General features: G+C 41.8%; 1 protein-coding gene across 2 annotated transcripts in view; it reads left to right on the top strand.

Annotated features, from left to right (window-relative positions):
* The window catches only part of COL24A1 (collagen type XXIV alpha 1 chain), a 554,101-nt gene that overhangs the window by 522,194 nt on the left and 5,171 nt on the right, over positions 1-26,736 (top strand). For both annotated transcript variants that reach the window (XM_029618163.1, XM_029618164.1), the window contains exons 56-59: positions 6,180-6,245; positions 7,680-7,848; positions 9,923-10,032; positions 19,925-20,140. In XM_029618163.1, coding sequence (XP_029474023.1) covers positions 6,180-6,245; positions 7,680-7,848; positions 9,923-10,032; positions 19,925-20,140 — 561 coding nt within the window. The remainder of the gene's footprint in view (positions 1-6,179; positions 6,246-7,679; positions 7,849-9,922; positions 10,033-19,924; positions 20,141-26,736) is intronic.

Here is a 26,736-nt window from a genome sequence, read left to right on the forward strand (position 1 = left end):
ACCCTGAGATTATGGTGGATTAGTTGGAGGTTTGGGTGCTGTTGTGAACAAACCTTTTCCTTTTTCCTTTCACTTGCATATACATACACACCTACTAACTCACTCACACCCTCCATCACTCACATCCTTATAAATGCTCTCTCTAACATGCACACATACTACATCACACAAACTCTTTCATTCACATATATATGTTTTCACTCACACATATTTTCAATTACACTCACACATGCTCAATCACACATACTCTCACACACACACACACAGAGCTTCCCTCACTCACACAAACATGCTCTCCCCTTCACTCACACATACTACATCACAAACACATGCTCACTCATTCACTCACACATGTTGAATCACACACACACACACATGCATTTTCATCACACATACTCCCTCTTTACAAACTTGCTTTTCTCCCTCTCTGGAAGCACAAGCAGCAGCAGCAACAGTAGCTTCCTTTTTCAGCCCCTGCGGCCGATGGGATGACTCCTCTTTCTTCAAACTGCAGGGGTAAATGTTGCTCCAATTCTTCCCCAATGCTGCTCTGCCATTTATCATCCATCTGACATCTCGATGGAATGTGTCGACCACAATATGGAAGTCTTTAAAAATCTCAAATCATTGATATTGCCGTGAAGCTGTGTGAAGGAAAACGTCCAATCACTGTTTCGCCTGGCTCCACTCGAGCACTGCGCTGTTGGAATGCTGCCCAAAACTGCTCAGAGTTAAAAATCCAATTGCAGTTCCGCCTGGCTTCACTTAACTGCTACACTGTTGGAATGCTGCCTGCACTGTTAGAATACTGCCCGACGCTACAGTACTTCGATGTAGACAACATCTGCTTCAAGGGCAAGATATCTAAAGTTAAAAATAACAGTTACCGTCCAAGAAACAATTAGTAAAAGCCATCCAAGGAGAGCAGATACAGAAAATATTTTAAAACTTAACATCACACGGACTTCTGTCTCATTTCAATCATGGCCCCTGAAGCAGGTGTTGTCTAGCCAAAGCACTATGGTGTCGGGCAGTATTCTAGCAGTGCGGGCTACATTCCAACAGCGCAGTGCTCGAGCGGAGCCAGGTGGAACAGGGATTGGATGTTTTCTTCCACTCAGCTTCATGGCTGTATCAATGATTTGAGGGTTTTTTTTTAGAAGACTTCCATATTGTGGTCGACACATTCCATCGTGGTGTCAGATGGAACATAAGTGACTATTTGTTTTCTAATTTGTTTTAAATGCACATAGCAATATAAAATGGATATATATAAAAAAAGGTAGTTTTCATTGGGCTTAAGAAGATTTACTACCTGCCAAAAACTAGTATATGATTAAGACTGAGTGGCTGACAGCCAGATTGCCTTGGCGAAATACCGCGTTGTATGATACCAGTTAAAAGATAGAACATTGAGTGAGGAGATACAAATAGTTTTATACTCTTCTGACAAGCTTTTATAAGAGTTATACTCTCTTCAGGAGGTCAGCGCAAAATGAGCTAAGGATGATGTCTTTAGAGTACACGAGTAATTTAAAGATCTTGCAGGAGCAAATTACCATAGAGTTTACTTTTATCTTTGGACGTGGTCATCCTTGCCTCCTTTTACACTGACTTGATGAAAGGCACTTAAGTCTGGAAAGATTATCACAAATGTGTTGCTAGTCCAATAAAAAGGCCTCTCCTACAGATTATTTGCTGACCCTTATTTCTGCATGTCTAAGTGGACTTAACACACCATCCACACTGGTTTAATTTATGGTGGTGTTAATTTTAAGTTCTTGTTACATTAGAGGAAGCCCAACAATCCAAGTCACCAGTTCCTCTAACTAGATGTTACATAAAAATAACATCTATAAGTTTAAATACACCTTCATTAGAAGCACTCCTGGCCAAGCTCAAAACAGCCTTCAGTTGTCTTATCTCTAATCATAGGTATCCGGTTCAATAATATAACTTGGAGAATGATACTTTTAAAATTTTGTTTTATGCAAATAAAATTCAGTTCTACTTATCTTGCCTGTTAAACATCTTTAGTAGTTGGATATACGGTGGTAAATTTTCAATGAGCTGGAATCTGCCTGAGATGGACTGCAGATCGCGCACACATTTCAAGATGTGAACCATCAGCGTAACTGGATGGGCAGCTGTTGCATAGCCACAACACCTAGGAGCTCCTATGGCTTTCTGTAGAGGTCACCTCATAAATATAACTTTATTTTTTAATCGGTGGACATAGGTATGGAGCCATCAGAATTTACTATATGAGAAAAGAAGTCTTTTTCACTCTCTTTCGCTTACACTTCTCTTCCAAAAATGTTATCAATAACTCGAGTCACTTAGCATTTCACTGTGAAATGTGTAAAACTGAACACATCGCATTTCATTCATCTATTTAATTCATGGCCCTACCTGAGGGGGGAGGGGTAAAGAGTGTAGTAACTGTAAAATATAGCTAGCATGTGAGAGGTTTTAAACTCAGGTTCAATATTTAGCAGGCTTTGAAGTCCAGCACATGTTGTTTCACTTATTTCTTTGCTAGCCCTGCGTAAGACTTTCAAGGCTCCAGCAGTTAACTGCTCTAATTATACAGGAGCACTTCCAGAATTTACAGCCGTAGCTTTAAGGCAACTGTGCTGATCTTATTACCGACCTGAAATGGTTTGGTTTCCCTCAGAAAGATGTCGAGACCCTTCAGAACGAGCAAAGAAGGACTCAGTGAGAGTATCGCCTTCCCCTCCCATTACCAGATATAACCCTCCTGTAAATCAAATTCAGGAAAGCTTTATTGGCGTGAAAACTTGTACATATGTCTCCAAAATAATACATAAAGGGGGTCATTTTCAAAAGGAGAGTCAGCAAAATGCTTGTTAAGTTACACATGCAACTCCGCTTTGCAAATTGTCCCACTGAATCTACCCGCACACCCTTACATCTGCTGTTTGGTGCTTCTGAATTTTTCAGGAACATTTCAGTTCTCTATTGTAGGCGCGTAAGTGCAAATCCCTCCCCAGCTCCACCCCCACAAACACTTCCAAACAAGTCTGGGTAAATGTACGCACACGCACTGGCATGCACAAGTAAGTTTTCCCTCATATTGGGTGGGCAATTTTGTAAAAGGACTTTTCTGCGCGGAAAACACTGTTTTATCCTCAGAAGTCCCTTCAATAATTGCCCTCAAAGGGGGCAGTTTTCAAGTAGCCTTCATACTAAAAGCTACAGAATGAGAATCATCTCCTCAGTGTGTCCGTACAGCACTATATAAAAGTTTAATAGTTGTAGTAGGACTTGCAGTGTATACAGGTACTTTATGGGTAGTTTTGCTTTGAAAATTAACATGCAGTACATGCACGATAAGCACCCTTGCACTTTGTACTTGTTCCTTGTGCAGGCAGCCAAGGACGGTAAAATAGCGCGCGTATGTTTGGAAATGTTTCTGTGTGCTGCTTTCCTCCTCCTACCTAAACGTGTCACTTTGCAAACTGGCTAGAAGTGCACCTGCCATGGAAGCCAGAGCAGAATTTCAGCAGGGCAGCCAAGGCAAGATCATTCATTTTAACGTAGCTAGCTTGCTTTGAAACTAGCCTTTGAAAACTACCGTCTTGCTCACGGGCCCATGGATTTTCCCTTTGAAAATTTCAACACCAGCCAGCGACACAAGTTGCTTTAGAGCAGGTGCAAAGGCCCCGCCGTAAATCATGAGTGGCGATTTCAAAATGAAATTCCCATGGGGTAGATTTTAAAAAAGAGCGCGATCGTGTACTTTTGTTCGCGCAGCAGGCGCAAACAAAAGTACGCTGGATTTTATAAGATACGCGCATAGCCGTGCATATCTTATAAAATCCTGGATCGGCGCACACAAGGCTCCCGATTTTGGGCAGCCTGCGCGCGCCGAGCCACGCAGCCTGCCTCCGTTTCTCCAAGGCCGCTCCGAAATCGGAGCGGCCTCGGAGGGAACTTTCTTTCGCCCTCCCCTCACCTTCCCCTCCCTTCCCCTACCTAACCCCCCCCCCCCGGCCCTATCTAAACCCCCCCTTACCTTTGTCCCTCGATTTACGCCTGCTAGAAGCAGACGTAAATCTACTCGCGCCAGCAGACTGCTGGCGCGCCGTCATCCAACCCGGGGGCTGGTCCGGAGGCCTCGACCACGCCCCCGGGCCAGCGCCACGCCCCCGGTCCCGCCCCTGAAACGCCGTGTCCCGCCCCTGAAACGCCGCGTCATTCGGCCCCGCCCCGACACGCCCCCTTAAAAAAACCCCGGGACTTACGCGCGTCCCGGGGCTCTGCGCATGCCAGCGGCCTATGCAAAATAGGCGCGCCGGCGCGAGCAGGGCATTTAAAATCCACCCGCATATGTTGCTCATCACCTCCACTCCTGTGAGTATGGGTAAAGTGCCAAAGTGGGAGGATTTTGCCCAGGTAATTGCTTTCTCACCCAGATAAACTCATTAGAAAATTGCTTTCCCCGCGTTAAGAAAAACTAAACGAAGAAAACAAATATATGATCACAATGATGACAATGGAATTCTTGCGTACAGAAAGGAAAATTTCAGATTCTGATGGTGCTCAGCATTGTCTCTGGTAGGTTATCGAAGGCTTATTTTCACGTCTGGTATGAGGAGTTACAGGGACAGATCTGCTGAACCCACTCAAGTGGATTTGCATTGTCTGAACCCGCACAAGTATTTTTACAACACACACACACGTTTAGTCGAATAATTTTGTAAAATGTGGCTGCGCGCTAGGCATGCTGCTAACACCCAGACTTTATGCCACTGTTCAATACCACCTTAAGGGGGTGAATGTTAAGAGTCGCTCGCATTAAAAGGCTCATATACACGAGTATCTGGGCCGAGCGCAAGCAACTCTTATTTTAAGATGGCCCAATTACGTGTGTGTCTGTGTGTATACAAGCAACTAAATACGCGGGAAAAATGGGCAGAGTCAGGGTGTATCCAACAGTAACGCATGTAAATCCGTATTTTAAATCCTGCGGCCGCAGCACACGGCAGGCCGTTAACCGGGTATATTTTCTGCTGCCCCTGGTGAGGTGTAAGTCTGCAGAAATCGCTTTTTAGGCTTAACACGACAGGGTGAAGGGTCCTGGTCAACTGGGGAGGGACTGCAGGCTGAAGAACCAGAGGAGTCTGGATGATCTCAAGATAGACTGGGCAAACTGGTGGACTAATTGGTAAAACTGAGAATGGCCTTCACATGAGCAGGTTTTAAAATCCGCTTACCTGCGCACGTTAAAGTCGACAAAAGTCCTCGTGTGCTCGTGTGACCATTTAAAACTAGGAGCTCACATGCACACGACGGGTGTATTTTAAACCTTGTGCACACAATTGCACGCATGATTTAAAATCCCTGCATATGTGCACTCACTCGTGCATCCATACATATCCAGGCGCCCGTGCACTCATTTTAAAGTTGATGTCCCTGTGAATGTGCCTACGTTTAGCCACAAAAGAAGCTGATCTTCAGAGAATGTATGTGGCGGGTACCCTGTTGAATTTGTGGAGGCTCAAAAGTACAAACACACTTTTGTTTGTAGGGACCCTGTTATAAATAATGGTGTCCAGTTAACCCGGACCCTTTACCCTATCGGGTTAGGCTATTATTCGTTAAAGGTCTATTTAGTTATATGTGATTGTGCTGTTTTAACTGAAAATTTGCCTATTACATTTCTGACCTGGTGGCGGGATATATTTTGCTGCAATTTCTCCTGTTTTTCTTGCTCTTTCTTTTGTGGGAAGTCTTTCATTATTTTGTGTCCGTTTCAGGAAATGTATATCTCTGATAGCTTTATAGTTGCTCAGGTCAAGAGGAAATAACATTTCTTTTTCTGTTGCGCCAGTGTTTGACTGCATGCAGAGACTGGCGTCTTGGGGTTTCCAATCCAAAACTATAGTCTGTTTTTGTTAGTATTTTCACCTCTGCTCCCCCGCTCCAACACACACACACACACATCATCTTTTTACTTTACAGCTTTGAAAACAAACGCCAGCTTTGTAATACAACTGGTAATTTGCTTATATATTCAGGCAAGCTCATGCCTAGCTCATTTCGCATTGACAGCATTGCTTTCAAAAGCAAGTCACAAATTGTATGATGTTAGTCCAGTAAAAAGAGATCACCTACAACTGATTTGTTGACCTTTAGTTCTCCTTTTTCCATAGAAAGAAATGGACATCAATGCTGCTATTCAAGCTTTGATTGCATCTAATGCTGCACTCCAAATGGAGGTAATGTACTGGAGCAGGGTTTGGCCAGACACACAGCGTGCAGAAAATTCTGGCACCAAGGCACGCTTTAACCACAGCAATTGTAATTGAAAGAGAAGCTGTGTGTGGAGATTCTGTTTGCAATATGATTAACACAGACCATATATTTTACAAAGTTGAGTTAGCTTCAGAGCCAGAAATCACACTACCCATATAAATGTAAAATTGTTAGATTTGAGAAAGAGTACACAGTATTGTACAGCGACACACTTCCAGAAGGATAGCCCTGCTGATAGTAGTAAAAACCACCACAGAGACTGGAGGCAGGCATAAGCTTTCGAGGACTGGCGGCCATGTTATAAGATTTTGATGAAGAGAGCACTGAGCCTGGAAAGCTTATGTCTCAATAAATCGGAGGCATTGTAGGGGTGCCACCAACCTCTGTGTTGTTGCACTGCGTTGAAAATGTCATTGATTTGGTCGAATTGTTCTGTTGGTCTTCGATTAACTCCAGTTAATGACATTGTACCGTAGGGTTTAACAAACTGGGCCGGATTACATTAGAAGCCCTTTTCTGATTTTGTCCCAGAGTTAATAAGAACGCCTGTGCCTCATTCCATTTACAAACATTTTAATTAAAAGAAAATCAAGATTAGTTGAAGAAAGACGATACCTTTTGTAAGGTTTGCATATGTTTATAGATGCAAGATCATAGAGCCTGAGCAAAGGACCTTTGTAATGCTCGCTTTTTTAAACATTCATTAACATTAGAAAGACTCCCTAACTATGTGTTTGGTTTTCTTTGCACTTATTTGGGCCGGTTAGGATCGTTTCTTAACCCTAATGTCTAACTCATCCAGCACTATTTAAATTCAGGGAAACTGTGCTTTCTCTTCATTGACCTGATAAAAGAAGCACTGCTTTCAAAAGCTAATCAAAAACATAATTAGCTAGTCCAATAATAAGGTATCACCTACAACTTATTTGTTGACCCTTATTTCTGTGTTCTTAAATTTTGATGCCATTTGAAGGGAGAGCTCCACATGTGAATTTTCACTTTGGAAAACAAAGCAGTTAGAACTGTCAGAAACCAGCACTGTAAGACACTGGAAACAGTCCGGCTTATACAATGAACTAACTGAGGTTTTTTTTTTCTTGTCTTTCTCTTTGTATGTACTTCTGTTTCTTGTCAATGTATTATAACAATACTTTTTGCATGGTTTTAATCTTGCTGTACGGTTGCTGCAATAAATTTAATAAAAAACTTACACTAATCACATGTCCTCTTTTAATTTCAACGGTCCCCTTTATTGACTCACAAAACAAAAAATGGCTGCATGCATCTGGAATTCATTTCTTTCCGGCTTGTGATCTGCAATGGGCCCGGGCTTTAACTGCATGTCTGCGGCTGTGGTGGGCTGTCTGGTAACGATATACCTAATGGGGATTTCGCAGAGCTACCAAAACACTGAGGTAACTTTACTAGACCATAGTGCAGAGATCTTCAAAACACTACACTACCTGACCAGCTTAATGCACAGTATCAAGAATCCACTTGGCACTCGGGATAACCCAGCACGCATCTGCCGGGATCTACTGAACTGTGAACGCAAAGTGTCAGATGGTAAGTGCGCTGCAATTGGATCTTCTGTTTTATGCGACTTTCCCCCTGTATACATTAGTCCTCTATTAGTTAACCTTTAAAATATTTACTTCACTTTAGTCACCGAAAAAAGAAATGCACGCTATTCATAGATTTCAAAAGCCATTGACTGTAGTTTAAGTGTTTTTAGATTTTATCTCTCAGTCACGCTTGCTGACTTGGTAGTTGAGTTTTATTTTTGATTGGTTTTATTTGTTGTTAATACAGAGGTGGATATTCAAAACCTGGGCGCATGCAACTTTTTGAGTTTCTTGCACCACAGCTGAGTTTTGAAATTTTACTGTTGCCAATTGTATGAATTTTGCATGCACAAAATTTATCTGGACAAAAAGGGGCATCTGTGGAGGCATTTCGGGGGGGAGAAGGCTGGACCAGCTAAGAAGCATGCGTATTGAGCACTCTCCAGCTAAAGTTACGCGCACAAGTCTGCTGAGGAAAAAAACAATAACAGCTGTCCTGACTATACCCGGATAAACTTATGCGCAGAACTCTATCCAAATATATTTAGCAGCAGAGGACATGGTCAAGGCGACTAGCACAGCAGGGTTTAAAAGAGTTTTGGACAAGTTTGTGCTAGAAAAGTCCATAACACATTATTAGCCAGGTGGACTAAAGAAAGCTATTGCTATCCCTGGGAGTGAGTAACAGGCATTAGATCTGCTTTTTGGGATCTGCCAGGTACTTGCAACCTAGATTGGCCACTGTCAGACACAGGATGCAGGGCTGACCCAGCATGGCATTTCTTAATGTTCTTAAGGCCCATTGAAAACCAATGAAAAGAAACTTTCCCCATATGATTTTGCCACTCATATTGACCTGAATGTTACTGTTGTAACCTTGGAAGCCACCATGAGTGTACTCAGAAAGACGGCATATCAATGCTTGTTAAATAATTGGATCACATGTCTGAAACCTACGCACCCTGTACACAAGTAAAATTAAGTGTGAGGGTGGATCAATGCACACTCCTTTCAGCCAAGAGGGAAAAGTAGGCGGGGTTAAGCCAGGAGAGAGAGCAATATGCATAGTTTTGCATTTTCAGGGAAAAGTTATGGCCGGGAGAAAGCGGGTGCAAATCTCTGCAGCTACTTTATCCTGGGACAGTTTTCAAAGTGTATCTACCCGTGCATGTTTCCTTTGCGAAATGGTTCAAAATCCACAGGGAAAAACTACCCACTTCCCTGCATGGTTTTGAAAACTGCTGCTGTAATGCACTTCTCACACATTCCTGATCCTATGGAAATGTTTTCGCTGGATTCAGGGATCGCCTGTTTTCTGTACTCCATTTTTTTTTCACTAATAACTTTGGGCAAAAAAAACATGCTATTAATGATTTCAATAAAAAAGAAGGATACAGACGTAATTTATCTGGACCACGCTCTTACATGGTTTCTTGCTTATGATTTTCTTAGTGAAGCCACTAAAAGTCGAGATACATTTCCATGCACAACAAATCTAAATATTTACATCAACTCTCTGGAGACTGAGGAATTATGTGGTTAAAAATCACCAAATACAATTTTTTCACAAAAAGTAACAGATTAGTAGATTTGACAGCAAATGATATATGTCTGTATTCCAGATGTTTATATCCTTCAGAAGAGCCTGGAGGATAAAGGGTGCTGATATAATGAACACTTTTCACTGTAATCAGTCAGACTATTCTGTACACCAACAACGTTCTTGAAATAAAGGTTTTATTAGAGGTATTAAATCGATGAGTAGTTTAGAAACAACGTGGCTGACATGTTGGACCGGTATTTATTTCAGTGTTTTAACTCTGACCTCAGCACTGGTTTGTTCTTTCCTTCTAGCAGTGAATGGAAATAGTACTTTTTATTAAAATCATGGGTTCAAGACGGCCAGATTTAACGTGCTCCTAAGTTGATGAATTGCAAGAGATATTCAGGGTTTGCAGTTGTTTAACTTACTTAAAGAAAAATATTCAGCTTGATTTTCCCATCATAATGTTTTTAGGTAATAGTGATCATTCTTCTGCAAATTAATTAGGAGTTTTGGTTGTTTACATTATTAGGAAAATACTGGATTGACCCAAACCTTGGATGCACTTCAGATGCTATTGAGGTTTTTTGCAATTTCAGCGCTGGTGGCCAGACATGTTTATCACCACTTTCTGTGGCAAAGGTATGTTGCTCGGAAGTATAAAGTAATTTTTCAGAAGTATTTCTGCAAATAAAGCAGTGTTTTACAAGCTGCAGTAGCCTGTTTTAAAACTGCCCGATATGCTGGTAAACTTGCACGTATAGGAGATATTCATATATAAGTTTATCCAGACTGAGCAAAAGCATGTACATTTTCTCAAATTTCCACGCACTCAATAACAGATATAATTGTGTATGAGTAAATTTGATGGATGCGATGGAGAAGGTACAGGGAAGGGTGACCAAAATGATAAAGGGGATGGAACAGCTCCCCTATGAGGAAAGACTAAAGAGATTAGGACTGTTCAGCTTGAAGAAGAGACTGCTAAGGGGAGCTATGATAGAGGTGTTTAAAATCATGAGAGGTCTAGAACGGGTAAATGTGAATCAGTTATTTACTCTTTTGGATAATAGAAGGACTAAGGGGCACTCCATGAAGTTAGCATCTAGCACATTTAAAACTAATCTGAGAAAGTTCTTTTTCACTCGATGCACAATTAAACTCTGGAATTTGTTGCCAGGGGATATAGTTAGGGCAGTTAGTGTAGCTGGGTTTAAAAAAGGTTTGGATAAGTTCTTGGAGAAGTCCATTACTGCTGTTAATCAAGTTGGCTTAGAAAATAGCCACTGTTTTACTAGCATCAGTAGCATGGGATATACTTAGTTTTTGGGTACTTGCCAGGTACTGGTATAGATCCCAGCACGGAAACTACACATCATAGTTCCTTTTAAGCTGAGCACGTGAGTGATTGCTCATACATTTTAGAGCACTGAGCACAAATTTTACATGATCGCTCACATAAATATTTCTTTGTGATATACACAGAAATAGAACATTAATGTTGGCGCTCAAAAATTGTTGGTTTAAAAAATTGTTGCTTAATGAAAAAAAAATGTGTGCACACCTAGTCACTCCTTGAATCATTGCTTTATGCTAATAGAATACCTCACCTGAATCACACATGTAAAACACAGACAGACCCCCACCAAATACAAAATGAAGAAATGATAAAGTATAAATAGAAACATGCAGACATATATGGAATGGAAAAACAAATATCATTCCTCACTAAACATCAAACAATAACATCAAGAAATATTAAGCATCAATCGTAATATTAAAACCAAACTCATAAAAAGAATAAATATTTCAAACAGCTGATGAAAAGAACATCCGATGATTATGAACATAAATTTTTTTTTTTTAATTTCCCAAACATTAATAACATATTTCAAACTAGCAGACAGAGCAAACAATATCCAATAGTTAAAATTAAAATAAATCCCCTCCTCTCCATACTTGGGAACTTTAGATTCCAGTCACCCTTAGATTGTCATGGATTAGTAAAAGGTGGGAAATATGCATAAACTTTCTTCTCTGTCTAACACAATGTTCATTATCATTCAAACTCCCTTATATTCTCTCCCACACACATGCTCACTAGATCACACGCGCTGTCTCATACATGCTCACTGGCTCACATGTTCTGTCTCACAGACATGCTCGCTGTGTCCCACACTGACGCTCTTGTTCACACATATCCTCACTGGCTCACACACATATTCACTGACTTGTTCTTTCTCATACACATGCTCACGGGCTCAATCACTCTCTTTTACACTCACACTCATGCCCACTGGCTTAAATAGTCCTCTTGCTCAAACATATGCTCATTGGCTCACTCATTTTCTCTTGCTTACAAACATGCTCTGGTAACCACAACAAGCCCAACTGTATTATGCATGCAACAATGGAAAAACAGAATCATAATCACTCCTCACAAAACAAGTAATAAAATCAAGAGATATAAGACATCATTTATAATATTAAAACCATGAAAAGAATAAATGTCAAAATAGCCAACAAACATAGGGGGCCCGATATTCAAAGCGTGTTCAGTGCTACTTAGCCAGATAAGCTGGACTTTTTTGGTTAAGTAGCACCCGCTGAATATGCACTTATGTTTAGTGGATGCTGCTTAGCCACATAAGTCCCTTATATGGCTAAAAGTTAGCTGCATAAGTTGTGGGCAAAGCAACTTAGCCACATAATTATACAGCTAAGGAGCAATATTCAGTCTTGACCACATAAGTTAACCTGCCATGTTAGATGGTTAACGTATACTGCTAAGTACAAACATATATGTGTACATTCAGTGACATAGTCATACCATGTATTTTAGCTGGATAAGTTATATCCAGCCAGGTTACTTAAACGGCCATCTTTCAATATTAGGCCCCCTAATGATTTAAAAAGTCACATAAATTTGTTCTAATATTTCCCAAACACCAATAAAATATTTTAAAACAGCAGGCACATGAAATAACACCCCATAATTTAAAATAATAAAAAATTAAATAATGTAAAAATCTCCTACTCTCTATACCATTAAATAAATAATTTCCCAGAGATTGTTATGGATTTGGGTGAAGGGGGCCACACAATCTTTATCCTCTCTCTTTCCTTCAGACACATAGGTACTCTTTCTCATACACATGCAAGCTCTCACTCACACATTCAGGCTCTCTCTGTTTCTCATACAAACATGCCAGGCTCACACACGCAGGCTCTCTCTCTCATACACATCCAAAGGCTCTCATGCACACTTGCAGGTGCACTCTCTCACTCATCCACATGCAGCTCTCATACACATGTAGGTGCTCTCTCTTATACACACATAGGCACTCTCATGCACATATGCATGCTCTCTTTCATACATACATACAGTCTCTCGCTTTCATACATATCTTCAGGCTCTCACTCCCTCATTTCTTTTTTATATTAATGCATTTTTAGGTTCCTGCCAATTTGGCTGCCTTAGTATGCACACATGCAGATGCTCTCTCATGCACATATGCAGGCTGTCTGTATTTCATACACACACATGCAGGCGCTCTCTCCCTCATACACAGATGCAAGGATTCTCTCTCATGCACACATGCAAACTCTTATACACACACATACACACCCCTCTCAAGCGTCTGCCTTTCTTCTGTGCCTTGGCCGTGCCTGCAATGCCCCTTATTTAGTGCAGGTGGGAGGTGGAGGCCCTGCTACCGCCAGATGCATCTTTCTGCCGACTCCGTGCCATAGGCCTTTCTTCTGGCCACAAGGGATTGGGCTCCATCGTGGCCCTGCTGAGACCTCCCTCAGGCTGCATCAGGTTGGGCTCCATCGCAACCCTGCTGAGACTTCCCTCGGGCCGCGATGGGCTGGGCTCTGTTGCAGCCCTGCTGAGACCTTCTTTGGGCCATGACAGGTTGGGCTCTGTCACAGCCCCGCCATGATCTCCCTCAGGCCGCGACATGTTGGATTCTATCGAGGCCCCACCAAAGACCTTGTTTCATGCTTCATCTCGGCAGAAACTGAGATGAAGACCATGTGAACAGTGCAACCAGTCCACCGGGGGATGCCCGATCCCCCGATAGGCCAATCCTCCCCTGGACAAGTTTGTACTAATGGTTTCACTAAGAGTTCCAGATTAATTAATCCTCTGGATGTATGATGCCTACTATTGATACAGCTTACAGGGTTAGGGGTGGTGGGGCACGGAACTTTAAAATGAATTAAGAAATGGTCTGACCAAGGCATAGGTGTGATATCAACTGTCTCGCCACTATAGTTTGCAAAAGAACTGCTACATAAACTAAATCCAAGATGTTATCAAGCTTATGGGTAGGCAAACAAATGAGTTGATCCCACCCAAGAGTGGAAAGGATATCAATAAAAAGAAGGCCCTAGGGTGAGCCAATCTCCCGATCAATGTATAAATTAAAATCCCCTCGGATTATCATCTTATCCAAGCTGGCTTTGTACAAAACCAATTGACTCAAAAAAAGGGGAACGGTCATGAGACAGAAGCATTGGTGGGCAGTATACTAGGCATAAACTCTGTCTCTAGAATTGGGCATCTCTGGTTTGCTCTTTCTTCCTCCTTAGCCCTTTCTACTTTTCTCCACTCTCCATCCAGGTTAATAATCATTCGATATCTCGATGTACTTGGGGGCCAAGCCACTAAGGGCCATGAACACTTAGCATGCAAACTAAATAACAGCTCAGCCACTAACGATTCTGCATGATAGTGTGCTCATGAATCATTGGGCCCTGGTAAATTTAACATGCTGGCAGTTTTGGCCCGTAAACATTTAACATGGGAGGAGGCTGTGTCCACAGGGTCTCCCCTCCAACCAAAGGGTCCCCCTAAGTGTCAGCTCTGGGGGTACAGAGAATACTTGAGCACCCCCCAATATTTTATTCATTTATTAGCTTTTATATATCGACATTCGTGGGTACATCATGCTGGTTTACAATATAACTGAAGGAGGAAAATACAAAAAAACCAGGGTGGGGAGAGGGGAGCAGATAGGAAGAGAGAAGGGGGTGAGAGAAGAGAGGGAAAAACAGGAAAAGGAACAGTACCTGATGGAAAACAACAAAAGAACATAATGTGTAACATTGCAAATTATACACTCAGCAAGGAACTGTGTATAACCTTATACACTGTGGATAACATTATACACTCCAAAATATTAAACAAACTCTTTCACTCTGTCTAGGGAGGGGTAATTTGTGTTGAGTTTAGCACTCCCAGTCATTTTGAAAAGTTGGCTCCTATGCCCCTGATCCAAGAATAAGACATCTCTGGGGGCAGCGAACTCCCTCACACCCCTGATCCAAGAACAAGGCCTCTCTGAGGTCCCAGGCTAACAGCTATGTGGTTTGATATGCTGTAAAGCAACACTAGGTGGCACCATTTGGCAGTGTGGGAAGGAAGGCGCTCCATTACCTCCTGCCAGTGAACTCGGAGAGTGGGGTCCTTCCAGAGGTGTGGCAGGGTTTTGCCGGCCTAGAGGGACCTTGTTCTTGGATTAGGGAGAAAACTGGGGGCTCCTGGAAGGATTTCTTTTGTCGGGGGTTGCTAACTGGCCCTTGCACTTTCTGCCAGCTCGCGCGGGGAACTATGACATGCACACCGTAAAAAGCCCTTTCCCCCTTTAGCGTGTGACTTTTACATTGTGCACACTGTGCATGTCATCATATTAGTGAATCAACTACAATTACTGGGGCCGATGCAATAAAAGTGCGCCGAAAGTGGGCACTCAGTGTTCAGCGCCCGCTTTCCGAACGCGCGCCCAGGCACTCCTCCTGGGGGCACCAAGCAATATTAAAATTAGGAGTCGCATTGCCAAGGAGGTGCTAGGGCCGATTGTGCGCCCCTAGCGCCTCCTTGGCAGAAGGCGCCCAGGAGAGGTCGGCTATCAACGGGTTGAGAAAACGGATGCTGAATTTATCGGCGTCCGTTTTCTTAAGTGGTGCACAGCCATAAGTTTGGAAAATGGACGCTCGTTAATTGAGCGTCTGTTTCCCTAACGTGACTGCTGGCACTCTTTTTTTTTTTTTTTTTTAAATCTTTTAAACTTTTTGTTCCTCCGAATTTTGTCACTCCTATTTTTAACTAAGTTTACTCGTCATGTTGCAGTTGTTCACACTAATACCGGTATAAAAAAGGCTTTAAATAAATAAATAAATAAATAAAACTTCATATCGCCACAATATTAAATTGGAGAATGTACAGAAAAGCAGCATTTTCTGCTTTTCTGTACAACATTTTGGGCTGTTCAGAAATTAATGCCTGCTCTGGGCTCTTAGTTTCGCTGCGCGTTGTGGAAGCGCTAATCCCCTTATAGCATAAGGGGCTGTGGACACACATCCAAAACACGCGTTCAACCGCAGGTAAACCAGTGCACTCGGCTGAGTGGATTGGATTGGCCTGACTGATTTTAGCCTGCAGGCAGCAAATGTTTTGCCTGCCATTTCAGTGACTCAGTCTCTTGGTTTTTTGTTTGATTCCAGACTGCCATTTCTTTTTTATATTAATGCGTTTTTAGGTTCCTGCCAATTTGCCTGCCTTAGTGTCTTCCAGACCCATTCCCTGGCTTTCTTTACTGCTGCTAAACTACTTATTCATACCACGACTATCTCTCATCCGGACTTCCTAAGTTCCTTTCTTTCTTGTCAGCTCAATATGCCCTGTTCAGAACTCTTGCCTTGCTCTACTTGTTTTACAGTCCTCGCAGCCAAATCTGCGCATGGTGTCCATCTGAACATTAGGAGCCACGGGCAACAAGACCCATTAGTTGACAGTGTAGCTGGGCCTGCAACTTTAATTTGGGGAGGGGGAATTTAGTGCCAAGGTGGGGGTGGTGAGCTCAGGAATACCTCCCCCTTTAAATTTTACAGCCCAATAGGTTGTGCATTCCCAGTTATGGGAATGCTTGGATATTATTGCCATATTCATGGCTATGGGAATGTGGGATTTACTAAACTGCAGTATTCATCAACCTGAATCTGAAACCCAAAGCCCTACAATGAAAATATCTGTGGCCTAAGAAACAGCCTAACTGTATTACTGTTGGAATCTGTCTAAGTCTGCTCCCGCTACAGATCCAAATAATCAATTCATATGAATAAAACCTGTTTACAAATATTCAGTTCAGCAGCAAAAGCCTGAAATTGAGCCATGAAATCCTTCTGGCTTCTCACTCATGCCCATTGCTTCATGTTTCATTAGCAATTATTTCAGTCTCAAACATCCTGATGCAAACTGCACCTCGGACTCATTAGTCCTATATCAAGGGAACAGCCTACAAAAATTGTGTTAGGCTTTCGACCCAATACCACGAACATTGCTCAAAGTTATGAGACTGAAATACCCAACATTTTCAACCAAAAGCTCACCTCATATGTATTTATTTATTTATTTAGAGCTTTTATATACCAGCATTCATGATACAATCACATCATGCTGGTTTACGGGTAACCGGGGGTGAGATAACTTTAACAATTAACAAATGGTGAGGAGCAAAAAAGTTACAATAAAACATGGGAGGCTGGAACTGGGAGAAGAAGATGGGCAGGAATAATTTAACAATATCAAAGAGTGGTGTACTTATTTCCATAGTGCTAACATCGTAGTCTGTTATCATCAGTTTATGATATAGTGCTGACAGGAATCTAAGAGGTAGTTGCATTGTGTCTGTTGGGCAAGTTAGGTTCAGGAAAGGCTTGTCTAAACAACCAAGTTTTAAGTCTTTTCTGAATGGTCCCAAGATTTATGATCTATAGTACATTCTGGGGGGGGAAATGCTGAGGGAATGAGGACCATTGAGTCATCCATTTATACTAATTGATTGCTTCAAGCAGCTGTTTCATTTTTAGGCATCACCCTCCATCTCACAACCAATCACTATTCATTCCTCACCGAAGAATGGAGGACCTAATGCCTTCCACAGTAACTACTGAAAATGTGGAAAGCTGCCTTTCTACATCTGGATATTCTTCTACACATAAATGTAATGTAGGGAATAATCCAAAATACTGCACCCATTGGGCCATGACATTGGATACATGTCAAATCTGATACACGCACACCTACGTCAAAATGGTTTTTCAAATTTTATTTAACAAACGCCTACTGAGAAAACATTCTAATATAAAGATGTAGCCCATATTCTGCAGGCTTAGAGACACAGATTACGCTGCCTTTTTATGTAAAACTGTGACCACATTCATCTCCTATGGGGCTTTGGTTCATAATTTAAATACACATGTAGCCCCTTTGTAGGATCTTCCGTGTAGAAAAGGGGCACACCTTTGAGTATGGCAGAGACCTGACAAACTTGGTTATCCCGGGGGTTATTCAGATAGGCAGGCGGGGAGCAACTTGTTTGTATGCCTGAAAGGATCTGTCTCACAATTGAATAATGCCCTGCGTACACAGATTAGTTGTCCCAATCGATAGGCTTTACTGAAGCAAAACTGTCAAGTGGTAGGACATGCCAGAAATCTTCTTCCCAAATTACAGTCTCAGAAAAATACACAATACAGAAAAATTCCAGGTCTCCCTTCAGCTTTCCTTGCCTCCAAGGTGAGCTCCTCAGCACTGGCTTTTTCTCATCTCTCCCTAAGATGGACGCTCTCCGATGACTGCACTCTCAGAATTCTCACAGAGCCGCACCTTATATTCTCTCCAGAAAATTCCTACCACAAGGAGTATGTAAATGCACGTCACACACTTTAAACGTAGCATCACTAACAGTGGGAACCTGGCATCCCCTGCACGCCGAGGAAATAATGGCACAAGGATCAAAACATCAAACCCAGGACTGGCAATGTAGCCCAACCAACTTCTGGGTTTTATGCAGCACAGAGGTGCTTTTGAATGGAAGCTGAGGATGAATTTTAAAAGCAATTTAGGCACATAAAACCCAGTTTTATCTTCATAAATGGCTGCTATAAACTAGCCCGGAGCTCAGTGCACATAAAATAATGTGTGTTACCTAATTTTGCGCATACTTTTATATGCAATGGTGATCGGCAGTCTGGAGGGAAGGGGAGCGGAGTTGGCACTTGCATGCCGTCTTTTTTATTCTCAGAAGTATGCGGGTGAGTTAAACCTCACCCAAATCATATCCTGTGAAGAGCAGGGGCAATATTGTGTGAGTTATTTTGTGCATAGTGAAGGGAACTTACCAAGGCATTTCCAAAGAAAACTTATGCATATAAAAGTAACACTGAGACTTTACTCCAGCCCACACAGTTATAAAATTACCCACCCCAGAACGCCCCTGAAATGCCCCTTTTTTTATCTGGCTAAATTCTAGTAAAGTAACTAATCACCCGGCTAGAATTTAGCCAGATAAGGGCTGAATATAGCTGGGTAAGCTATTTGGATGGATAAATATTACGTTATCCATCTAAATGGCTTTTGAATACAGACCTCATTTTTTCCCTCATTGCCTCAAACACGGTTATCCATGTCCTTGATGGTTTTATTGCTTTGCCAATGTATAACAAGTTACGTAGACCGCTGCAGAAATATGTTCACTGTAGGGCTTTGGGTTTCAGGAGCATGTAAATGAGTCTTAAGGCCCTTATTAAGTCTTTACTCCCATTCTATGTCTCTGGGGGAAAGTAAATTAGGCCCCTAAGGGGGTCATTTTCCAAGGAGTTACCGCAGGAGATAATTCCGCAAATCTTTAATTTTGTATTCAGGGGGTGGAGTATATGTAAAGTAAGAAAGAATTATCATGTGTCATGAAACAGCCAATAGCTACACCTCTTTCATTTGCGGTACGTTGTGTGCTAGAGGCCGGTAGAGAGAGAGAGAGAGAGAGAGAGAGAGAGACTTGCTATAATGCTGCCTCCCTAGACAGGTATTTGTATCCCTATGGTAGGCCCACCTAGTAACTCGAAGTGGGGATTAGGTATGAGTGTAGGGGGTTGGGGGCCACTTTCACATTCAACATGAGACGTACGAACAGAACAGTGGTCTCTTGTGAAGATTTGATGGCCTTCGGAGTGAGGAAACTCACTCCAAGATGAGATTTGGGCAATGTTCTCTCCACCTAGCTTGATGGACACTCTACCTGGGCAACAACAAGCTAGGTGGAGAGAACATTGTCCAAATCTCATCTTGGAGTGAGTTTCCTCACTCCGAAGGCCATCAAATCTTCACAAGAGACCACTGTTCTGTTCGTACGTCTCATGTTGAATGTGAAAGTGGCCCCAACCCCCTACACTCATACCTAATCTCTCTCTCTCTCTCTCTCTCAGCATACTGTCCAGAAACATCATGAACTGTGATATATACTGGCAATGTAGCTCAAATTGGGTTAATAGCATGATTTGCACTAAGAGCGTGTTGCATAGCTGTTATTGCAATTTGTAATACAACTGCTTATTAGCATAAGGTAACACCCCTTTTTGGTATCACATGCGATATTGGAAAATGAGGCCCTAAGTTTGCTAGATTTTGAAGTGCTGCAGTTTGGCTCGCTAAGCATGACGATAATGCAGTTTTCTGTTTCACTAGTTGGAATTTGGCGTTGGCAAAGTGCAGATGAACTTCCTTCACTTACTGAGCTCGGAAGCAAGCCACACCATCACTATTCACTGCCTGAACATGCCCATTTGGAGCACCAATCAGATGGAGACCCAGAAAACATCTCTGCGCTTCAAAGGATGGAATGGTTACTTGTTCCAGGCAAATAAACTACTTGAACCAATTGTACATATAGACGAATGCAAGGTAAGAAAGCATGAAATGTAACACTGTATTTAAATCTTTACTGGGTCAATTGATTTGTCTGAAAATGTACCCCCTGAGAAGCCACAAAGTACACAGAATAGGTCACAACACACGTACCGTTAGCTACAAGGCATGCTCCTTTGGGTGTGTGGGTATGGGTCAGAGGAGAAGAAAGCTTGCATACGTGACATTTTCAAAAGTGTGCCCACGATTCCCTCTTCTGTCTCCACGTGCATAAAAGAACAGGTGCAAACCACACGGGCAGTTTTAACTCACATGCCTTACCCCACATTTTCAGAAAGGAAAGTACACATATAAAGATGAATTTCCAAAACATTTATTTTATAAAGGTTGAAAATATATGTGTATTTTCACTTTTGCATGCACATCTACGTGTGTATTAAAAAAAAAAAAGGATGGTCTGAGGTGTTCCAGGATGGGGCTAACAGTTAAGCATGTAAGACACTTATATGCATACATTTGCATATATTTACACCTGCTGATTGTCTGGTGTGATATTAAATGTGCTTATTGTATAGTACTGACAGCGTGGGAGGTCTAGGTGGACTGGGGGGGGGAGGGGGAGTTCAGGCAGTAGGGTCTCAATGACCTGGAGAATTACTGGGTGAACTGGTGGACTACCTGGTAAACTGGTTAATTTCCTCAATGTGTATGTAAACAGCCTTGGGCACCAAACTATCTCAGGCACTGTCAAGTGGGTAGCCAGAGTGTAAGGCTATTAGAGTTTCCGCTTTTAAAGATGGTATGGAGATAGTTTGCACACCCAGAGTGTCTTCACCAGAAAAATACATCAAAATAGAAACATGATTTCAGAGGCATTTTTATAATTAAAGGATTTTATTTTTACTAGCAAATGGATAATTTTCTAGATTCTTTACTTCTAGAAAAAAGTGTGATTACTGAACAAACAAACCTTTCAATAATGTCAATATTTTCATTAAGAAATAAATGACTTCTGGTGCACCAAAAAAACAAATTTTCATATGCGACTTTCACTCTAATTCTTAACCCAGTTTGGAATAAAAACCATTCTATGGTGGTCGCCAATGCCGTGCACCCTACCAGTGAAATTTCTAAACCATTGTCTGCGGTTAGTGAAAAACATTTTATTAAAGAGAAACAAGTTGACAGACAACCTGGAACCTGAGATGTGTGTTTGCTTATACATCCCCCGGTTCTCAGTAACAGCAAAGCATACAGCATGAATTCCCAACCCGCCCAACCCTCTCTTACTTTATGCCACCCAACTTCCTCATTCCACCCCTTCCCCTTTCAGCAGCCATCTCCCCCCCCCCCCCCCACCCCCTGATCCATTAGTTACAATTTCACGCTGTTGTCAAGTCCACCAGAAACAGAGCCCACGAGCAATGTTCAGTCATTAAGCATCAAGCTTCGGGAGCGAAGTGGCAACGCCAGCAAATAGTCCTCCCAAGTTCGTAAGAAGTTACGGCAAGGATCTCGAGGCCAAATTGTCCATCTGCATCATCCGGTGAAGATGGATTCGCCAAGTCCAGAAAGAGGGCGGGTCCTTCTCCCTCCAATATAGTAAAATAACCTTTTTTCCCACCGCACAGGCTTTCCTAAGAAACAGACAATGCCCCCACCCCCACCCCCTGAATAAGTGGCCGGGGAATGCAATCAAATAAAAGCATGTAAGGAGAGACAGGGAGGTGGACAGCTAATAAGACCCGCAAGTAATCCACAATCTTCCCCCAATATGTTTGAAGGAGAGGGCAGGCCCAAAAAACATGAGACAGAGTCCCTGCTGATAAGTGACAGCGTGGACACAGCGCAGTGGAAGCCAGCCGGGCATGATAGGCAATTTTTTTTTGGGGGGGGGGGGGGGGGGGAGAAAAGCTCTCCACAAGAATTTGAATTGCATTTCCCCAAAGTACATATTAAGTTTAATCTTATCCACCTAGCATCTGTCAAGCGCTTACTTTCTGCAAAATGTTTGTAAAAATAGCGGGCTGTAAGGGTATTGACCTCCGACCCTGATCGATCAAACACTTAACTGGAGTTTCTCCAAGGAGTACTTCCATCACTGGACGTGGTCCAATGGCATTTGGTTTCATAAGACCCCCATTATGGCTCTCAGATTGCACACTGCGAATACCTCCCCGAGCAGTGGATGAGTTGGAGAGTTCATGAGCTCTTGCTTTCCTTCTTTCCTCTTTCTTGGACACTGAAGAAATCTCCTCCTGTTCACTCCCTTCATCTTCCTCTTCTTCTCTGGATGACTTATTACTGTGTTTTACATCTCTCTTAGTCTCAGAGAATCTCTTCCTTTCTCTGTATTCAGGAACTTTTTCACTTCTGCAATTTCTTGCTATGTGTCCTGGTTCTCTACACCAGTAACACACTAACTCTCCTCTGTCATTTCTTTCTGGAGTTCTTTGTCTGGTACTCATTCTCTCTTGATTCTCTGATCTCCTATTTCTTGTTGGAGATCTCCTGCTCTCTTGCACTGCCTGGAAAAGCTCTTGTTGTCTTTTTCCCCAGCGTTTCTCCCATCTTTTCCACAGTGTTGCAAAGCTGTTGCATTGCCAGTAAAATTGGATCTGGCTCACCCATTGTTCTAACAACTCTCTCACCTTTTCTTGTTAGCAGCCTTACATTCCTCTCTTTGTCTCCTACTCCCAGGAGTTTCTCCTCTTCTTCTGACCATTCAATGGCTAATGCCAACAAATCTTGGTAAGAGAGAGAGATTAGGGCAGTCTTTGTTCTTTCTCTTAACTTCTCTGTGTAGATTATCATCTCACAGACCAATTACAAGTTGCTTTTTCAAAACTTCTTCATCGGGTATAGCTATAGTCTTTCTCGCCAATATCTTTGACATTAGATCATTTAAATGGCAACCAAAAGCCCTTACAGTTTCTCCTGGCAGCTGTCTCCGTTCATAAAATTCACACTTTCTGACATTCAAGGGCACCTTAATTCCAAATTCTTTTGTCAGAATGTAAAATAGTTCTTCTACATCCCTTCCTCTCTCTCTTTTATGCAGCTTAAGGATGTCTCGAGCTGTTCCTTTAAGAAGATGGTCCTTGACTACTTCCCACTGATCCTGTGGCGGGACTCTTAAGATGTGTAGAGCAGACCTTATTTGATTAATCCATTCGTCAGTTGTTGGATCACTGGATGTTAGAGGATAGCCACTAAAATCTGTAATTCTTTTATCTCTTGGGACACAGAGTGTAGGATATTTGGTAGCCTCTCCCACCTTCTGTAATACTGCTTTTGCAAGTGCACTTGAACCTTCAAAATCTCCTCTGTCTTCTCTGGATCTTCTAACTCTTTCCGCCTGTTCTCTGTTTTCCTGCTCCAGTTCTTTCAGTCTGCCTTGCGGTTTCTCTCTTTCTTGTTCCCATTCCTCCATTTTGGATATGCTGAGAAATAAATGATTCACTACACAGACACAAGAATAAAAATTCTGCGGTACAGAAATACTGTATATATGCTAGGATTCAAATCTGATTTTACAGTAATAACGAATCAAATTCTGTTTGTGACGCCACCTGATGTAAACAGCCTTGGGCACCAAACTATCTCGGGCATTGTCATGTGGGTAGCCAGATGGTAAGGCTATTAGGGTTTCTGCTTTTAAAGATGGTATGGAGATAGTTCACCCAAAAAATAAATCAAAATAGAAAAATGATTTCAGAGGCACTTTTATAATTTAAATTAAAGGATTTTATTTTACTGGCAAATTGATAATTTTCTAGGTTCTTCACTTCTAGAAACACATGTGATTATTGAACATACAAACCTTTCAATAATTTCAATAAAAAAATAATTTACTTCTGGTGTGCAAAAAAAAAAATTTTCATATGTGACTTTCACTTTAATTCTTAACACAGGTTTGAATAGAAACCAGTTCCTGTACAAGAATTACTTCTTAATGAGAACAAATGTTGAATTTCAACTTTAATTTGTGTTACAAGCTCTTTAGGAAATTCTGGAAATCTCCAAGTAAGTATCAACAACTTTTATCTTTAACCTGTTTTAACTCAATAACTTTGACCTCTTATATGTCCATGTGTGTTGCACTAGTGCATTTTACCAAAATTGTGTCCCAGTTTGTTGGTGCGCACTTATCTTTGATTGCTGGGTAATAATTTTTGATGAGTGCTGCTTGTGAACGCTCGGTTGAGAGTGCTGACTCGGGAATGATGTGAAGCTTTGGTGGCTTGTGATCGAGGAATAGCTCACGCTGCTTGATGGCGCAGACTGGACCTGATCTACCACTCTTTACCATGAAGTCTCAGGATACAGTGGTTCACCTACTACGCTATCTTAAACCAAATCAATAATAAAGACTGACTGCCTCACACCGCCAATCTTCCGCAGTCTATAATGTTGCTAGTGTGTGTGTATAAATGATACTGGAGTGTGTTCCTTAGTCAAAGTGTTTTTAAAAGGTTTCCTGGATGATGAGAAGGTCTTTTAAAGTAGATGAGAACTATTTCTTGAAGAGACTTCAGAGGAGCAAGGATCTCTTCTGAGGATTTTTCAGAATGCATGTGGAGACTGAGGCAGAGAGAGGCTGTGTTAGAAGCTGCAAGGAGAGCCGTGCAGACTGAGGCAGAGCTGTGTGCCTGGAGGCTGCAGGGAGATCTACTGTGCTGGAAATCTGAAGCAGGGCTGTGTGTTGCAGTCTGAGGCAGAGAAAGCCTGTTGCAGTCTGAGAGAGGGCTGTGTGCTAAAGGCTGCTGGCAGAGCTGTCATGACAGTGTGTGAAAATGGTGCTTATTGTAATTCTAAATCTTTTCTGAGGTAAGAAATTAGTTAAAATTTAGGATAACTTCCTATAGCTGTGCCATGGTGTTTATTGCCAGCTTTGATAGAAAAGTGGATGCCTGATGGTCTGATTCGGAGTTGATTTAATTGAAATGCATGCTACCTCAGAAAATTTTCTTCAAGTCCCACAGACTTCAGATTGTGTACACTCCCACCTGTAGATAAAGGTGCTTCAGTGTTTAATCACAGGACCTGTAAATAAAGGTACTTCTCTGTTGTTTCCTTAGAGGAAAAAAAAGTTTTTCACATAACTTGGATATAGAAGTCCTACAACTTGTAATAAGTGTGGAATGTGAGAGAGAGCGTGATTAAATATTTTCTTTACTTTGAGAGTTCTCTCAAAGCTAGCATCCTTAGACAGGGTTGAAATAATTCTTTTTTTATTTTTATTAGCAAGAGCTCCAGTGTCATTTATATACACGCTAGCAACATTATAGACTCTGGAAGACTAGCAGTGTGAGGCAGTCAGTCTTTATTATTAATTTGGTTTGAGATAGCGTAGTAGGTGAACCACTGTATCCTGAGACCTCGTGGTCAAGAGTGGTAGATCGGGTCCAGTCTGCGCCATCAAGCAACGTGAGTTATTCCTCGATCACAAGTCACAAAAGCTTCACATTATTCCTGGATTAGCACTCTCTACCCAGTGTTCACAAGCAGCGCTCTCAAAAATTATTACCCAGCAAGCAAAGGTAAGTGCACACCAACGAACTGTGACACAATTTTGGTAAAATGCACTAGTGCAACACACATGGACATACAAAAAGTCAAAGTCATTGAGTTAAAAAACAGGTTATAGATAAAAGTTGTTGATACGTACCTGGAGATTTCCAGAATTGCCTAAAGAGCTTGTAATAACAAGTTAACATGAATTAGATTTCTTGAATTAAAGTTGAAATTCAACATTTGTTCTCATTAAGAAGAAATTCTTGCACGGGAATTGCTTTGTACAAAGGATCCCAAATTGTTGCATTTTCATTACCAGAGATGATCCTGGGAATGCAGAGGATGGTAAAGAAGAAGCACTGGGATTAATAGGCACAAAATGTGTAAAAGAACTGAAAGGCTTATTCCAACATCTGAATTGGGAAGGATCCGGTTTGGACGTAAAACCATGGCAAAGATCAGAGCTGAGTTGGTGGAACACCAGCGGTATCTACAACAGCCTGGGAGCTTAGGTTTCATTAAGCTGGTGGGGAACAAGTGCTTAGTTATTCCTCCATTCACAGAAACCATCACTCAAGGCATATGTCATAAATTGAAAAGACTTCCTTCGTGTTCAGTGATATTAAAACCTTTACAAAGTGTATTGGTGCCCAAGGGTGTTTACACATACTTTCACACACAAAATATATGCACGTATAAATTTAAAATAGGTGGGTAAAGTGTGCGCATTCAATCCATCGATATACGTGGTTTCAAGGCATTGCATATATTCATGCATAAGCCTACGTATGCATGTATGTTGCGAGATAGAATTATGTGTATTTTATTAAGTGTGTACATATATGCACGTAAATACTGTAGTGAATATGAATGTGGCCACATATGCACATATAAGCTGCCGCACACAGTTGTTTGCAAGTTATCCTCCCAGCTTTCCTATGAAAAATTGGTTCAGTTATGTGCATTAAAACCACCTGCATGGTTTGCAACTTGCCTCCCAAGTTATAAGCTTTGCTGTCTGTGAGTCTGCTGAGCCACCAAACTAGCAATACCAAAAAAGAAGCTCAGGAACCCATTCATGCAAACATCTTTAGTCAGTGAAGCCACAGCCTCTG

Source organism: Rhinatrema bivittatum, chromosome 10, assembly GCF_901001135.1.
Source record: "Rhinatrema bivittatum chromosome 10, aRhiBiv1.1, whole genome shotgun sequence".
NCBI classification, from domain to species: Eukaryota; Metazoa; Chordata; class Amphibia; order Gymnophiona; family Rhinatrematidae; genus Rhinatrema; species Rhinatrema bivittatum.